This window comes from Phasianus colchicus, chromosome 4, assembly GCF_987193195.1.
Source record: "Phasianus colchicus chromosome 4, bPhaCol1.hap1.1, whole genome shotgun sequence".
NCBI lineage: Eukaryota > Metazoa > Chordata > Aves > Galliformes > Phasianidae > Phasianus > Phasianus colchicus.
Window position 1 is genome coordinate 50592353 of NC_143439.1, and position 18205 is coordinate 50610557.

General features: G+C 40.9%; 1 protein-coding gene and 1 long non-coding RNA gene across 3 annotated transcripts in view; one reads left to right on the top strand and one right to left on the bottom strand.

Moving 5' to 3' along the window:
* Nucleotides 1-6857: 6857 nt before the first annotated feature.
* Nucleotides 6858-14336, top strand: LOC116225866 (uncharacterized). 2 transcript variants are annotated; one of them, XR_004166168.2, is made up of 4 exons: nt 6858-6929; nt 12651-12719; nt 12999-13074; nt 14248-14336. It is a non-coding gene; the product is annotated as an uncharacterized LOC116225866 (long non-coding RNA). The 2 variants fall into 2 exon arrangements; XR_016466190.1 differs by lacking the exon at nt 6858-6929 and adding an exon at nt 7523-7599.
* The window catches only part of UBE2K (ubiquitin conjugating enzyme E2 K), a 34032-nt gene continuing 23124 nt past the window's right edge, over nt 7298-18205 (bottom strand). Inside the window, exons 5-7 of the mRNA XM_031588497.2 lie at nt 11537-11636; nt 7966-8094; nt 7298-7566 (exon numbers count right to left, since the gene is read on the bottom strand). Coding sequence (XP_031444357.1) covers nt 7492-7566; nt 7966-8094; nt 11537-11636 — 304 coding nt within the window. The 3' untranslated portion in view covers nt 7298-7491. The remainder of the gene's footprint in view (nt 7567-7965; nt 8095-11536; nt 11637-18205) is intronic.

Genomic DNA, 18205 nt, shown 5'->3' on the forward strand with positions numbered 1-18205 from the left:
AGCACAGCACAGCTGAGGCTGGCAGGGACCTCTGGGTCCCTCCAGCCCAGCCACAGCTCCAGCAGGACACCAGAGCAGGTGCCCAGGCCCATAGCCAGGCAGCTTCTGAAGATCTTCAAGGAGAAGACACCACAGCCTCTGGGCAATCTGTGCCAGAGCTGTCACCCACACAGCACAGAAGTGCTCCTGGTGTTCAGAGAGACCCTCCTGTGCTACATTTTGTGTCTCTTGCCACTTTCCCTGGTACTGCACACCCTTTCTGTCATATCCCAGCCTCTCAAGCTGGGCAGTCTAGCACTGGACCAAGCTATCCAGAGGCACCTCACCAGAGTTGAGCAGAAGGGAAGGACCACTTCCCTTACCCTGCTGGCAGTGCTGTGCCTAACACTGGCCAGGATGCCACTTGTCAGCAGCAAGGGCATGTTACTGAGTCATGTTCAGGTTGGAGGCCACCAGGACCCCTAGGTCCATTTCTAGGGAGCTGCTTCCAGCTGGGTGCCCCCAGCATGTCCTGCTGCTGTGCCTCCTTATGTGTAGCACTATGGGTTTCTCCTTGCTGAACAGTCACAGGACTGTTTCCAGGTGAGAAGAGAGACAAATGATCAGTTTGAGAAACAACGCTTTCCCAGTTTGTTCTTAAGAGCCATTTGCCTTTTTCTACCTCTGCACCATCTGACTTGGTGAACTGTCAGTACTTACTTTGTTTGGACATGTCTGCTTCTAAGCAGCTCTCTCTTCTGACAAGCGTGGCCTGCAGACAGTTTGCTTCTGGGTTTTGATGTGGTTCAGGCCAGTGAGGGACTTGAATGTGTGAGACTGCTATAAAGGGCAGTGTGCATGACAAGCAGGAGCGCATCCCTGGCCCGGCCCAGCTGTAATGTGCCTCTGGAACGTTCACACACACGCTTCATTTCACAGACTTTGTCCCTTTAATCGTGAAAGCCATAAACAAGTCTTCATTCCATTGAAGCTGACAACTTTGGCTCATTCAAATCATTTTGGACACAGGTAAGACACATCTCAGCCACTCCACCTTCCTGCAACAACTTGAAGATGCACTGGCCACCACCAGGAGTGCTCGTGCCCTGCTCTGCACCCAAGGGTTTGCTCTTTAGCCTCGGGGCTGGAAGAAGTATGGCAGTGGTGGGATTTCCAGTGCTATTTCTTTGCTAACAAAGAAATACATACCGTGAGCTCTCATCCCTGTGAAATGGAGCTGACCAGCTCTAGGCCTGCTTCCAGAACAAAATTCTCCAAGCCTGACTGGCAATTCTGTGTTGGGCTGTTGCTGGGGCTGTTCGACCTGGGGCTGGGTTAGGGTAGGGTTAGGTTCCTGAGGCAGACAGGGCTGTGCCCACAGGTGGGCACCATGGCTGCAGAGCCTCCCCAACCTCTCCAGCAGGCTCAGCAGGAGTCCTGCAGCTCACTGCCTCACTCCCATTTAACACACTGGAGTAATGCCTCTCCCAGCCCAGCAGCAAAGAGAACAGCTGCTCTGGCAGTAATGCAGGCAGGAAGGGACCTGGGCAGGGCAAATGAGGTACTTAGCAGCATCATCCTCCTCCTGCCCCACTGTAAGTGGATTGCACTGAGCCACTTCTCCCCCTCCACCACCATAGCTCTTATTTTTCCCTCACAGTTCCAGCTGCTCTGCATTTGTTCTTCACTTGGCCGAAACCCACCTAAAAACCTCATGTATTTCACCACAAAGCAGCTACCAAGTGAAACATTGTAATTTATTTGACATTATACCAGACATGGGTGCTCCAGCCCCAAACCTGGCCTTACAACAATTTTAAATCCTGGACTTGCTGCACAGGTATTACCAGAGTTACCCAGCTGAGGGCTAAAATTTGTCAGTGTTACAGCTACTGAAACACAAAGTTGAATACAGGAGGACTGAACCATACAACTCAGCTGTGATCACAGATTGAAGCCTCTCTTCGTGGTCACACCATCACACTGCACAGCCTGCTAACCCAGCTCCAGGCTGCATTCCATCAAGTATCCTCTCTCAGCTCCCACTGAGCAGAAGGCAGCTTTCAGACCACCCTATTCCATTCAGCAACCACTGACCCAAACCCACCGGCACAGCCCAGGCAGACGACAGCCACAGCCTCCGCCCAAGCCCTTCCCCAGCTGCAGGACAGAACTGGGAGCTCAGCAAGAGCCACCACCTCCCTGCAGAGAGGTGCCGCAGTAGATGCAGCCTACAATACTTGTAAACGCTCACCTACAAGATCAGCAGCAGTGGAAAACAAAGGCTTCTTCCTCTCTTTCTTCAGACACAGCCTACACCACTTTTCTTTTTCTAAAGGAGACACCACGTGTGCTCTGTGAGGCAGCCTTAGCCAAAATCATGGACACTTTCACTACACAGATTAAGTTTACACAATTTCTCCCTCACCCTTCTCCACGAGCATCAGGACAGAGCCCAGCTGCTGTCACTGCTGCCACAGAGGCAGTGCATTGGGGAACATGAGAACCACCTGAAGTACCAGAAATAAAATGAAAACTGCTTTCAGGGAAACATGCATTTATTAAGCATTCCCAGTGAAAAAAAATCAACATCTTTTCAAATGTGTGTTTATTTAAAAAATCATTTGTGTACAAAAGTGTTTGTGTAGTTTTTATTTTCAAGACAAAAAAACACTGATGCTGCATTCCAGCCCCCCCACTCCATTACAGGCAGGCTGATGCACAAGAGCCCACCTCCTTCTATAGCTTTTATCAGACTTCTTAATATATTTTTTAGGGTTTTAAGGTTTTTGTTTGGTTGGTATTTTTTTTTTAAGAAAAGTCAGAATTTCAGATGGAAAAGTGAAAAGCAGGGTTCTTCCACAGCTGACATCAGCATTACAAGGGCAGCCTCCTCCAGCCACCCCACAGCACCAGCAGTGGGCAGGTACAGCATTTTCACAGTACATTTCCTCAGCCGTTGAGTCACATCTCCCAGCTGACACCAGCAAGGAAAGGGTCAGCGCCACAGAGAGTTTGATGCCTACAAAGCAGGTAACAGCAGAGAAGGAACATCACAGTACAGTGCAAACAGGTTCTAAGATTTTGCTGAATGAGAGCAGATCTGAAAAGATGAGTTGCTAACTACAGAGCACTGCAGCTGGAATAACCAAGCAAGAAGCAAAATGCATTGAGGACAGCTGGGCTGATGTGGTTATGGCCAAACCAGCCGAGGATGCAGCACCAGCAGAAGAGCGAGCTGTGTGCAGTCACTGATGGCTTCAGAATAGATCAGAGAATGAGCAAGAGGCAAGAAACAGCTGCCCCTTCATCTAGCCATAGGAGAAGGCTCTGACTGGAAACTGAGAACAATTCACAGCAAGACCACCTACACAGCCTTCCCAGGCAAAGCCCGAGGCACTCAGTGAGCACCTTGGCTTCCTGCTGCAGCTGGATGATGCAATGGATGGCACGATGAAAGGGGGTCTCAGCTCATCAAGTCCTACAGAGCACAGCACAAGTGAGCAGCTGCACTCCTCCAGATGCTTTGGATCAACTTCTGCCATCAACAAATAGGGCAGGACAGGACACCCGACCTTCTTGAAGCTGCTTATAAGCAGACATGAAACCAAATGCACACTCCTCAATTGGTTATCCTTCTCCCCTTTGGGCAAGCCTCCAACCCTAAGCCAGCTTTTATTGGTATTCAGAAAGGAAGCAAGGGACATGCATACAGTCAAGCTTCTTCCCCTCACTCTGAAAACTGAACATTTCACATTAACAGATGCAGTAAACAAGAACTCTTGCTTGAAACTATGTTTTGGGTTTGATTTTCCCCCTCCTATTAAATCAGCACTCAATAGGCTTTCAAGGACCCAGTCTGATTCACAGCTTAAATTTGCATAGTTTGAATGTTTGTTACCCACACCACCCACTACAGGCTTGGTATCACCAGGTAAATTCCTTCCTGCCTATTTAATTCTTCTTTTATTCTGATCTGAAAGGAGAAGACAATATTCCTAGTCCATTAGCACCCAGCTCCACAGCTAAGTCCTGGGCCAGGCACAGCACAGTGCCCAGCTGGAACAAGCCTCACCAGAAAGCTGCTCACTCACACCCAGTTCTGGCACTGCTGGCTTGGCATGCTTTTTACTGCAAAAGGGAAGTTTGGAACACGCAGGAGTAGCACTACAGACTAAAACTTTCTGGAAGGATCCATCACTAAGCTTTGTCCAAGAGATCCCAGTTGGTCACAGCAGGAGCACAACTCCTTCACAGACACGATGAGAAAGCTGAGAGTTTGGCAAGGGGGAGTAGAGGCCAGAGATAGAGAGTTTGGCACTCACAGGAAAACAGAGGCTTTTGGCAACACAAAGGGACATTCCTTTATCTCTATGCAAAATTACACTTTGCTTTTTGAGGAAGTGGATGAGATGGGAGCTGCTGGTTCCCCACCACCCACTTCACCAGATGAACATTAAAACATTGAGCAGCAAGATCTGATGCTCTGGAAATCTGTATGCTCCATTAGCAACACCTTGTTTAGAAAAACTGGGCCATCTGGACTTCAGAATAACTGTTTCAAGCCGTTTTCTTAAATACTGAAGGAAGACAATACGAGATTTATTTGTAGTCAGCAAGCAGCTGTCCCCACAGTTCATAAAAATTCCTGTTTTAAGCAAGCAGAAAATGTGCGGCCCGAGCCTGAAGCAGTGACCGGTGTGGCAGCTCTGCATTGACAAACATGTAGGGCCCAGAATATGGCAATGCTCACACAAATAGCAGAACTACATTTTGTACAAACTCAGCGAGCTGAATGCTGATAGTACACTCCCTGGGGCTCAGCCTCAGCTGCAGCTGAACTAACCTTGTACAACCTCATTCCTATATTCAACTCTGATAACTATCGAAAAGACAAAAACACTCCTTAGAAAAGACTAACATGAGAACTCAAGAACTTCATCCCACTGATGTCTCATTAATGTTGGTCATCTCTCCTTCCCAGCTCAGGCCTTGAGAAGCTGCCCTCTGCCAGCACCTGAGCTAGCATCAAGGTATCTGCTGTAAAACACGTGGGGATGGAGGGCAAAAATAGCGTCCAACACCTACACGTAAGGGAAAGGGGAGACAAGCATTCTTCTATGGAGATAAAAATGAGGTAACTTCACAAGAGAAACAGAACTCAATAGGGTGTTGTTTCAGTGGTGACCATGACCACCTCAAAACCACTTCCATCTTCTTCCCTCCCCATTTTCCTAATTTACACACAGTTCAGGAAATCTGGGTATCTCTGGACATGTGCTTCAGTGGGCGCTCTTAGGAGACCGATCTCATCCAAAGACACATGCAGAAGCCCAGTCAGAAGTTTTATATCCCTTGACAACAATTTCAGAGTTCCTTCTTCTGATGAATAGCAGCGAAGAGCAAGGGAAAGCAGTCAGCAATTTATAATTACCACCAGGATAAAACAACACAACAGAAAAGGCGTTGATGTAATCAAGTTCTTACCCTGTACAACAGAAAACACAGCAATTTGAGGTTAACACTAGCGGCGTTCTGCCAGTTTCCTACCGTCCCTGGTTCTCACCTAGCAAACCAGCTGAACAGTAGCAGCTTCTTGTTTAAAAAAATAAATAAATATAAAGAAAGACGAAACAATTTGTTTCCTTTGGCATCTTCGAGAATGATTTACAATAACTCAAGAAAATCCAAGAAAAGTGATCACTGGCTACTCCTCAAAAAGCAGTATGTATAAGACTAAGCAAATGCATTTAGTATTGCACTGATATGAGTTAGAAGTATTTACTGTCTGTGCCACAAAGTATTTTAAGCTTGGACACATGGGACAGAAGAGTTCAGAGCACATCCCCGAAGAGTTAGGTCTGTACAGCTCTATTTTCTGGTTCTGTTCCACAACAACTATGCTTCAGACATTGATCAGGTACAGCGTTCCTGATCTCATCTAGTATAAACAAACACAGAGAGTGAAACTATTTCAGCCTGTACTTCATAGTCCAAGAAAAATCCCAACCAGACGTACCTCCCCTCCCCACCCCCATTAATACACTCTTCAGGAAAAGAAACAGTTGCGGAAAAATGACTTACGTGGTACAGCACTGACAATCCCCACCCTATTCTCAGGATTTCTCTGAACTTCCTTGTCAGATATATTCTCAAAAGTTAGCATCATATTCATAAAGACAATACAGCTCTCTTTAAATAGATGTACTAGTGTTTGAGGTTGCAAAACTAATAATTTTCAAGCTTTTGCACTCAGGATGAAATGTCATTTTAATACGAATAAGACGACTGACTGTATGTACAAGCCAAGTTTCAGTTCTCGTTTATCAGAAACATCAATCCAAAAGAAAGCTAAATTGAGAACAAACTTCTATGTGCATTTGAAGTATGTACAGTAAAAACACCAACACAGCCTCCATGTGTCAACTAGAGAAAAATGCGAGCAAGATGAGTTTTCAAGTACCTGGAAAGCAATCCTTAAACTGAAGCCCAAAATAAAGCTAGAAAACTGCTGCAAAAACAGCTGATTGCATCATATCAAGTACTCAAAAGAAAATATAATTCTCAGTATGCCAGAGAATTAGCTTTTTCCTCCTTCAAATCCAGTGAAGTCATATTATCCAAGATATATTGAAGAACATTTTACATCCACTTAAGACAAAAAGAAAAAAAAGAAAAGAAAACCAGCTCCATTCTTGTGCTATATCAAGGCATACTAAACCCTTACTAGGTGTGTAGAAAATACGATGGATGAAAAATCACTGATAATTCAAAATATGTTCTTCATAGGCGAGCCTAGACTACCATACATGGCACACAATACCAACAGAATGAAGAATAATCTAGGGAGGGTTCTTAGCTGTATGATGTAAGGGAGAAGAGAATCCGGTTTCCCAATTAATAAGCTACGAAGAAAAAGGTTCTGAACAGGTCACCATTTGGAACTTTGGGTAAATCTTTTAAAGTCTTTCAGGAAAATAGGTACAAGAACACTCGAGTATTTAAATGGTGCTCTCTTCAGCGACCCTACCTAATACGTCTATTAAGTACAAGCATGCAAATATAGGTCAATCCACAGGCACATAGGATCCATGTTAAGAACAGTAAGATAGCTGTGATGAGCGGCACCAACAATTTTGATGACTAACACTCAAAAATGTGGCTTTCTGAATTACTAAATCAAAATCCTGAAGAAAGTTCCTGCTAGTTTTCGTCACACTGCTAAACACGAAAGTAGGCATGTTTTTCCCCCATTATTTTAGCTGAGCTCAAAGAATTTTTACAATATTTAGTAAGAAAAAAATTAAAGTATTTCCCCTTTTTAAATTTACACAGACGTTTAATTAGCTTTATTTACAGAGCGGTTTTTCAGTCTCCAATAGTGCCTAGATAGCATCATCAGGCAAGAGTGCCAGTTTTAAAAGAGAATCTATATAGAATCCTAAAAATAACAGATGGTGATGCTCCTCCAGAAGGGGCAAGCTGGACAACCGAAGCAGCTCTCTACATGGTTCAGTTACTCAGGAGTAATTCTGTTGCAGTCTCTACATCCCATGATTTTGAAGACAAGGCCACTATTACTGCATTCTGCAATGAGAAGACAAACAGTAAGGTGAACAGGTAAACAGTAACATTTTCAGTGTGTGAGCCTGCAACTGAGAAATGAAATGTTTGCAGATTTATCAGTTTATGTTATTCACCCATGTCTTAACTAATCATTCTCAGAGAGGTTATTTCAAAAAGGGTGAGAGAACTCAGATTTACTAATGCATTCGTTTACTGACAACAAAGCATCTCAGAACTCCAACTGTAGCCAAACCATATGATTGAACCTCCAAATTGAACAGAAATAGCGAGTTTTACTTCAACATTGGAATGGCTCCCTATATTGCCACATATGTGCTTGCCCCACTCCTGCTGAAAAACATTCAAGTTACATATCATAGAACAGCTTGGGTTGGAAGGGAACCTCATGTATATACTTACCCTATCAAAGCCCATAGCACAAAGATTTTCTATTTTTCTGGTGTATTCTGGACTAGAAACTGGTGCTCCAGCATACACATGTGCCCAAAGTCGAGCTGTCTGTTTAAACATTTCTGGATTTTGTTTGTACTATACAAAAGAAAGAGAGGGAAGAATGGGAAGTTAAGTCAACTCAACAGTCCAACCAAAGAGCACGATGATGCAGCAGGTTCCATTCCATAATTCTCTCTGTAACATCTTCAACACTATTTCAACCCTATTTCACACTGATCCAACTCAAGTTTTTGAAACAATACTTGGAAGTGAGCATTACATATAGTTAAAGCCTATACAAGTATTTAATGTGTTTGCCTTATGTTAATGACACGCTACAGGTGCTCGTACAATCCAATAGTAGCTCTCTCAATACAATGTTCCTGACTGCAGTACCAGGAAGGACTACAGCAGCTGAATTTAGCACAGCTACCAAACATTTCTTTCAGTGCAGCAAAGCATGAGCTACTCCCATGTCAGCAACTGCTGAATGTATGCATCATGTTGAACTTTTGTGTATTTCTCTCATCACTGAAATGATGCCTGGTTTTGTACACTGCAAGGACTTCTGCTTTTCAGAGAGGACTGACTTTTACTACATAACCTCCTACTCAAAATACAGATGTAAGGGCAGCATGTTACCATGAAAAAGGGCTGAAAAAAACAGGTGAATGTGCAAGAAACTAGGAAATTGCAACTCTGCAAGCTATTGCTCATCAGACAATAACATTTAAATACACTGCATAATTTTATTTTGCACCAATCTTGTCACTAGCAGGTTTTTCAGCAAACAACAGAATGATCATTGTAAGAGCTTTTGGCCTGTGCCAGGAACTCAAAAGCCAGGAAAGTGGGTCATCTGTCATGAACTGTATACAACAAAGCAAGATGATAGCTTCCTGTTCCAGCAACTTTCATCTAGAAAATCAAGTTTTAAATCTCCATAACCATACACTGCCTTTATTAAAAGGATACTTTTTCTCCTTAATCATTCCTCCTGAAAAAGTTTTCCCATCCTTACCTGTATAATAAACATTATCACTAAGATAATGTGACAAGATACTGGAAAATACACAATTTTAGAGTCATTTTAAGGACAGAAACACAACCAATTATCATTCTGGTATTTTATCCATACATCTAAACAATCATACCTGTAAAGTACCAAGTCAGTACTACTTACATTTCATTTTACCTTTCCTACAGCACAGCAATTCAACTGCATCATGAGCTGTGTACACCTCCTGCTAACTCTGCTCCCCACAAAGAACCCCACATAGTCACTGACTATTAATGGTGTTAAAACAAATAGAGAAGATAATCTACTGGTAGAAATAACTCTTACATAAACAGTGGTCTCTAATACATTTTTAATCTTTACAACTAAACAAGTGAGGAAGCAGTAAGGGTAGCATCAGTAACATCCCAAAACACTATATTTTTTCTACTGTCTTAAGAAAACTTCCTTTTTTTTTTTTTTTTTTGAAGGATTTGAAAACATTGAGAGATCTAATAAGCAACAAGCTGAAGCGGAAAGGATTGAAGTCATGTTTGCATAACTGCATTTTATTCAGAACTAGCTTTCAGTTTCCTATAAATAAAACTCCTTTACTTAGGTATCTGTAAATAATCTGGCTTCTCACTGAATTGAGAAGCACACAATCTCTTACTGATGTCTCTGTATTGGGAATCACAGTCAATTATGCTGCTGTACTTAAAAACCAGCTGCAACTAGTCAAGTATGATGCAGTAGTTTTGGCACCAGGCAGTGTCTGGCAGGTACCTGAAAACACTGCCATTATCTGAGCAGGAGTAGAACACTGTGTTCAGCCCGGGATTCAGCTGAAACACGTGTAGGAAAATACTACCTTGTACCTCATCTAGCAAATAATTATGTAAATTAGCAAAGTAAAACAAAGAATGAGCATGCAAGACAAATAATTCCTTATTAGATTTTGTTTTCAAGAAGATTTTGGGGGATAGTAGAGGGGAACAACAGGATGGGACAAGACAAATGACCTGGAAAAAACAAAGACCATGCACCATTATGTGGAAGAACTGGATGTTAACCTTCACCTCTCTCAGAGGAATTATAACAACCTTCTACTTACATACACATGTAACTAAAGGCCAACCTGCTGGCACAGCAGATTGGCCCTTCACATAGATATCTGCAGGGGAGAAACTCAATCTTCCCCGCACCAGCCGTGCCACAGTCCCACCACACACATCCCCAAAGGCCACCTGGAAAACTGCAATTCAGAGTCCAGGAAGCTTCATGAAGCTTTCTATCTGAGAGAAAACAATTTCCAGCTGAAGTGTTTCTATGAGATTGTTGGAATTTTACTTTCAGCAGCCAGAATAGGAAGCTCTATTTTTGTTCTTTGTGAAAAAGGAAAACGTAAAACAGCTTTTCCACTAACAGACAAAATGGGTTTCCTCCGTTCTCCACATTTCCCTCTAAAACCAGACAGCTTTGATAAACTGATTAACTATCATCCTACGTAGACTAGACTTAGGAGAAAGGAGTACACACTTCTTACCCTTTCCTGGAGTGTGCTGACTTACAGGAGATATAGATGAGATTAATGCTGGAAGAACTTTTTACTTGCTTGAGTTTTTTTGTTACTGAAATATATCCTTATTATCAGCAAATGCAAAGCAAAACCTTCTCTCTCCCTCCCTCCTTTCCCCCCAAAGAAAAAAGGAAAAATACATGCATACTTGGTATTTTGCTGAAAACTGTCAAATGATTAAAGACATGGAAAGATTTTTCCTATCTTCAATCAACATTTTAAATAGCACCAGCTATTATTTCTTATAAATTGTTGCTACTGTCTGAAGAATAACAAACCTTGCTGATTACATTAGAATTCCATTAATACATATTCAACCAGACTAAAATAGTTAACCCAAGTACTTGCAAAGGTAAAATACAGAATGCTCCTTTCAGATTAAAGGTGTCTCATGAGTAGTGACTTGTAGCATTTAATCCTAAGATTTTTGTTTTTAACAAATCAACACTCAGCAGTATTCATACTAATCTAGAAGAGGAGCTACAAGCCAATTCAAATCCAATAAACAGGTTATAAATTGTTTCAGTATAAAAACAAATGTTTATATTAGTCTTAGATTTTCCCAGAATCATAGAAAGGCCTGGGTTGAGAAGAACCAAAATGATCAAGTTTCAACCCTGCTATGTGCAGGGTCACCAACCACTAGACCAGGAAGCCTGGAAGGAAAGTTTAAAAGGAAAGCTATGTTGGAATTCATTTTACCATGCATAGTTATATCCTGACGTTTCTTACAAGCTAAATGAGGAACCAACAAAAAATACATCTTTCACACTGCACAGTAACTGCTACTTACTTTGGAATCCAGAGAGTAAAGAACAAAATACTGTAGTAACTCACACCTACTGTAAAGCAATTTTCAAATAGATGATTGAAAAATCTTTATTGACTCCACGATTCCAAACTCAGTTCAAGTTGATGAAGGTTACAGAAATGTTAGCAATTCAGTCAACTGAGCCTCTTACCTGGTTTGCCACTACTGCGTCTTGTGGATCGTCTGGTTCCGCAGCAGCCAACAATGCTTGCAGAGATAACAACACTGTTCTTAGAGTCATTGCTGCTGCCCTGAAATTAGAATTGGATAGTGACTTTACCAAATCCCACACCTCTAGACACCTCTGCTGCTACCGTCATAAAACAAGAGATATGAGAATATGTAGAGATTTTAAATCTAGAAGTTAGAATCTTGAACTGGTACAGTATAGAGGTATTAAAACAGTTTAATTGAAGTGAGCTTTTAAATGGGGACTTGGTCATTAACAGTGCTTTAAGTACGTGGAAAACAACCCTTGACCTACACAATTGATCTTACCCACATAACAGAATTCATTTCACTTGCTCAAAAGAAGAAGTTAGCTTGAAGTTTGTGTTGTCCTTCCTTACTACCCATAACAGCACCTTGCTCAGTCTCTGGGAACCAAACTGTCAGCCAATGCGTGCTCCCTCTGCTGGCACTCATTATAGCAAAATAGCATATAGAGAAACAGTGACCTATCCTTAAAATCCTTATACCAGATAAGGAATTTTACACATTTTTTGCATTGCATCACTTTACATTTCTTCCCCCCCATCAAAGTTAACAATTTACATAATAAATCACTACCACAACAAATAAAGGTTGGACAATTACAGAAGCATACAACTGAAGGTACTCTCCCAACTTCCTCTCATTTCAACATGATATATACATTACTGACTGTTTTAACCAGTCGTCCCGGTTTCAGCTGGGATAGAAATCCAGACAGTATAAGAAAACATTTCTGTAGAAATAATGGTGCTCTAAAGGCGTTTGACCACCTCTCTGAAAGATGCTTGTTGAAGATAACACGGCTCTGGAGTCTACACCATTCATCTCCTAAGAGTTCATCATTTACTTTCATCTCAATGTCTATCGAGAATAAGAGATTTTAATCGCTTTTAAAAGGGAAAACCAGGCATGTATCTAAAGTCAATCATCACTCAGAAAAGAAGAATGAAACAGTGCATTATTTGCACACTAATCTGTAAAGATGTAACATTTCAAATGAACAATTTCAATAGATTTTGATCATGAACACCATCTCTGATCTACCATTCCAGCTGGCACATGTTGGCAACCACATCAGGACCCCGCTGTGCTGAGCAGTTTAGCAGACTCAGATCTTCAAGGTAACACACAAAACTTTCAACCTTTTATTAGCATTGAGGCAGTGGAAGTGGAAAAATGCAACATCTTAGATTTGAGTTAGACAGTTACAGTACATGAAATGCTAAAGGAACATTGTGAAAAAAGCATAACCAATCAACACAAGCATCAATTAACAGAAAGTTGCTTCTCCTTTTCCAGAAGGCTGGAAGTAAATGCAGTGAGTTTGTTAGAATGGGTAGAGAGGAATTTCATCCGTTGGTCCAGATAAAATTGCTGTCTGTTCCTTTTTGTATTTCCAGTGTCAGATTTCAGAAGCTTGGCTATTTTCCAGTACTGATGCACTGTCTTGACATACGGCAGAGTGCACCTATGCTGGTAAGGTGTCAGAGGTACATGTGTGACACTTGAGTACTATATTCCTAGCTATATGCATGTAAGGCTTTCCTCCTATGTTGCTAACTAGTCCAATTAGGCATTCCTCCTAATTATGTCAAATTCTTAAGAACTTTTCCTAGAAAGTTAACTTAAAAAAGCAACTTGATAATTGCTGAGATTTCACAGCCTAATGTTCCACAACAAAATGCAAGTGAGAAGCAGCATCCCATGTGATAGAGATTTTAATTAGCACACACTGTCTCATTCCAACTGCTACATCAGCTTCAAGTCCCCTCAAGCACTCAGCTTCGTACACTTAACTCTTCAAAATGTAACCCAAAAAACTGAAAAGCCCTAACACTTCTAGAAGATCTGTATTCTAAGAAATCAAGTATTTCAGCTTCCTAGCTGAATGCTTCTTTAAATTACAAAGCTGGGGATCAACTAGAAGGATGCTTAATCCAATAAGAACATCTAGTTACTGAAACACGGCCTCAGCTGCATGAAGAGATCCTAGCTAACTCAGTAAACTCTGCATACAAACCATCTTGCTTTTCCATACCTAAGTCACACACATCAGAAGACCCTGAATAGCAGAATTGAAGTATTTTTGTATTACATGCACCTGTGCTATTTTACTCTTACAATCTTCCTCTTCTCTGCCATCTCTAAGACCATTTTGAAATTAATCTGCCCAACACGTACATTGCTGGCACAACCCACAGGATAACTGCTAATGTCAAATGACTCTTGATGCAATGTATTGACTTCTCTGACACCCAGGTGTCAACAGACCACCAAACTTTCTCACCTTTCTGAGCTCAAATGGATGTAACCACTTCCATCTTCTTGCAGGGAATTTTGGAAGCTACCACAGCCACTACATGCTGTTAACCCAAGGTCCTTTTCTCTCAGTTGTTTTATTACACTGTCTAGGATTATTTGTTTTGGGGAAAGACACTTAACATGAACTATCAACTGTAACTGACACTGTAATTACACTGTCACCAAAAAAAGCTGTTCCAAACTTTGTCTCACAGAAATCATTCTACTTCAGGTGTTTGAAAATACTACCATTATTTAAACTGGACTGAACAGGACTCATGAATGGAGTTCTGACCACACATGCTGCTTTTACAAGCAATTTACTTTCATTTACACTGTACCTTCTAGGAACAGAAAGAACAGCACAGCAGGGGCACTGCCAAGGACAAGAGGTGCCATGGAGAAACAGAGCACGAGTCCCGGCATGGCTCCTGCTGGCTCTGACTTTCCAGACTCATCTCTTGTTTGTAGACTGAGATGGAGCATCTTGGGACCTGAACTTCTGACACTCCAATTTCAAGAATGGATAACAAAAATACATGCTTCATTTGTGTGGATATACAGATGGCTGACAACTCTCAGAACTCACTCAAAATTAAAGACATGACTGGATTTGCTTTATATGTTAAAAGGTTTTAAAGTGTAATTTAAAATTTACTTTCATTCCTCAAAATGGCTTCTTCATCTCATGCATAAGACAGCCTTCATTTGACACAAGCACCTGAAGAAATATTTTTAAGTTATAAAAGAAAACCAGCTACAGTTTTAGCTTTTAATAGTGTATAAATACATGCACACTTTTTTTTAATGGAAGGAAAATCAGGTTTGTGGTTAAAGGTAAAAAAAAAAAAAAATCTGACATTTACTGTAACTACCATATACTCAACATTTCCTACCTTTAGAACATAAATTAGCTTTGCTGATCAAGAGGCCAAAAGTCTTTTTATTTTCTATGTAGATGAGGTTTAATTTTTTCAGAAGCAAATTAAGATTCCCAGAAGAAATTGGAAGGACAGTTAAAAATAGATTAACATTTTCCAATTTCCTTAAAAAAAAGCCACCTTTTTTCTTCCTATTGCCTACTTCTGGGATAATAAAGTGAACAGAAATGACTGCTCAGAATTACATTCACAAACACCAGAAAAAAGCAGCAGGACCTGTTCCTCATTAGCAAAAAGCAGAAACAAGTGTCATCATCAGTTCTGAAGAAAAGCAGGCTGAGTGGCAAAAACAAACAAACAAGAACACACACCCAGCATCACCTCCCCAGAAGCTGGACAAGAATGTGCTACAAGAAAAGTTGAGGATTTTCTTTAAAACCAACTTCCGGAAGAAAGAGATTTTCCACATTTTCCAGTGTTCAACAGCAGCCTATTTTTCAGGAATACAATTTCGAACAAAATACTTTGAACTCTTCTTATACCTGAAGCTCATTTCTAGGCGTGGATTTATAACTCAACCTATCATCAAGTTCAAGCAATTCCCTTTAGCAATGGAAGCTGCAAGTTTGGGTTTTAACTCCCTCCCCTCCTCTTTGCCAGAGGCAGAGTATTCTATCACTCCTGACAGACTTTTGTCTGATATCTTTGCCTCACAAGTTTCTCAGAAAACCTACTTTGATGCCTCACTGCATTTGCTGATTGGCATGCTAGAACAACTAATCTTTCATAGGTCATATTTGCTTAGGCCATCATTCCTGTTATTTACTCTGGGTTTTTCCTATGGTTACCATCTTTCGTGGAACACAGTGCTCAGAGCAGGTACACAAATCCACCTGAAGTCTTACCGCTTATAAATAAAAAGCAGGCAGTTACCTGATGCAGGTAAGCCTCTTGCACCCCAGTCTTCTACTAGCTTTGTATCTCAGGACTTCAGGACCTCTTCAATTACACTATAACCTTTGACCCTATCCCAAAATGCTCCTAAGCCTCTAGGCAGGCCTGCTGTCTTGGAATCTATAAAATGGGTGGGAAATGTGAACTTAGAATTATAATCCCCACTTTGCAGCTCCTATCCCCCCAAGTAGGCTTTCTGATGGCATGGCACTTGGTAAACATGCAAGGATACTGCAGGGAAACTGCACTGCTAAGGAAAACCTGGATGCTGATGGATATGCAAACGTGCACTTTTTTTTGTTTAACATCTTGGGGACATTTCCATTAGAAATAAGCAGCCTTAGTTGGGGATGAATACAACAATATTGAAAGGCATGCCAACCCAGTTGTGCTCAGCATGCCTGAGGTAAGAAATCTCCTACCTTTTGATGAGCTGAAAGAGTCCTAAGAGGATTACGAATTACTCTCTCTCCCCCCAACATCATCTTTAAAGGCTAAGTAATTTTTCTATTAAGGAAGATTTTATTTATGTTCTGTACATTCCTCTTTGAAAACAGCCTCTCTGGTACTCCACCTGAGAGGCAACCCAGCAGAACAGCAGGAACAGCTGCAGCCAGCAGATTGCCGTTCCAGTCTGTCAACCAGGCATGGCTACTGGAAACATTTATTATTATTACTATTAAATAATCTGCAGTATTTATTCAATTTGTAGAATAACTGAACTTGTTAAGCCTAGAGAAAAGAATTTGTACCAGGGGTTTACGGAATTTGGATGGGGAGAAGAAATGAATGAGGCCTTTGAGTGGAAGCCTGTTGTACAGTCACTATTTAGAGAAGAAATACAAGACTGGATGGAGTGGACATCGACATTGGGATGGGGGGAAGTGGCAGGCTTACTGCAGAGTTCCTTCAAACAACTGTTAATATTCTCTGCCTATTTTTTCAAAGCTCTGAAAAGGCTCAGTGTCCCTCCAATGAACTGAGCAAACTCCAGCAGATTTAGATGCCCAAATGATTACTTGCTGGCTGTTGCTTATGTACCTATTCAAGTTATATTATCTCTTATAATGATTTTGCTTATCAACTAAAACTGAAGGTTGAATGCTCCAGTACAGCCACTACCAAAAAAATATTCTTATAATTCATTTTTATATCACTTGTCAAAACCATAACAGCTAAAAGTTTTTTGTAGCATTGTACACAACCACAGCATGTCTGCCTGAAAAATCACTGCTCAAGGGACTCACGTAAAATAGCTTCCAAATAATTTAGCGCTCAGGTTTCAGTTGAAAGTCTTGGATACAACTTACATTTAAGAATAAAATTCAGGGATACAATACTAGTGGGGAAGATAAATGCAAGCTACGTTAAGTGAAACCACAAAAGAGTTAGATCAGACCAGCATAAATGGTATTCTTTCTATAAAATCATATCTGCATTTTAATTCTACTGGTAAACAATAGCAGTTTTGCAAACAAACTGGCATAACTGGTATTTACACACAAATACAAAAATCCACAGCTGCAGAGAATATCAGCATCAAGCACATACTGCAGAGAAAATGTCATTAAACTCATTAAATCATCTAAAGGCATTACTTTACAAGCTGATAGAAGATCCTGCCAATAACAATATCTCAACCATGCTCATTAGAATAGAAAACTGTTACCATGGGTTGGGAGAGAAGGGGAGAGATGTTTTAACTGTTCAAATATATGATAATAGTTGTATTTGCACTCACCACATACGTGAGCATTATCATTGCATTATCAGCAATACACCGATGAAAATGGTATGATATCAGTGCTCCTTGTACCAGACAGTTTAAATACACATAAGGCAAGATGTTCTTCAAATATCCCCATTTTGGATACATCTTGGCGAGTGAAGGTAAAAACATTCTCTTTATTGGCAGATGGAGATTAATAGATCTGTGCAAGATCTAGCTTCCAAAGATTACAAGAGTACAAGTTCAAATCTCCTCTCCTTCCTTTCCAAATTTCAGTTCATTATTTCTTTGGGCCTTAATGGTTGCCCATTGCTTTGATATTTTACATTTTTCTTGTTGTTTTTCCATTTGTTTGTTTTAAAGTTTCATCAGCAACTGACAAGGCCAGAAACTCACCTGAAAGCTATTAAGTGCTCAACTCCTAAAGCAGCAGCTTTGGGATAAGAATGAATTGTGAGAATTTTTCAAGGCATTGCTGAAAGAACAGAAGACCTGTTCCAGGAATGGAAACACAAATGTGGTCTCCTGAGCCCCAGTCTGCTGATACAAAGGCAAGAACACCCACCCTTCTTCACAGGAAACACTAATTCATGAATGTATTAAAGTAATATGAAGATAACTTTATTTTTAATTTGTTAATAGGCTTTTGGTTTTATTTCAAAATACAATAAATAAGGAAGACCTCTGCTAAGGACTTCTTCCTCAGAGTTTTCAACAGAAAATGGCAAATGTCATTTTTGAA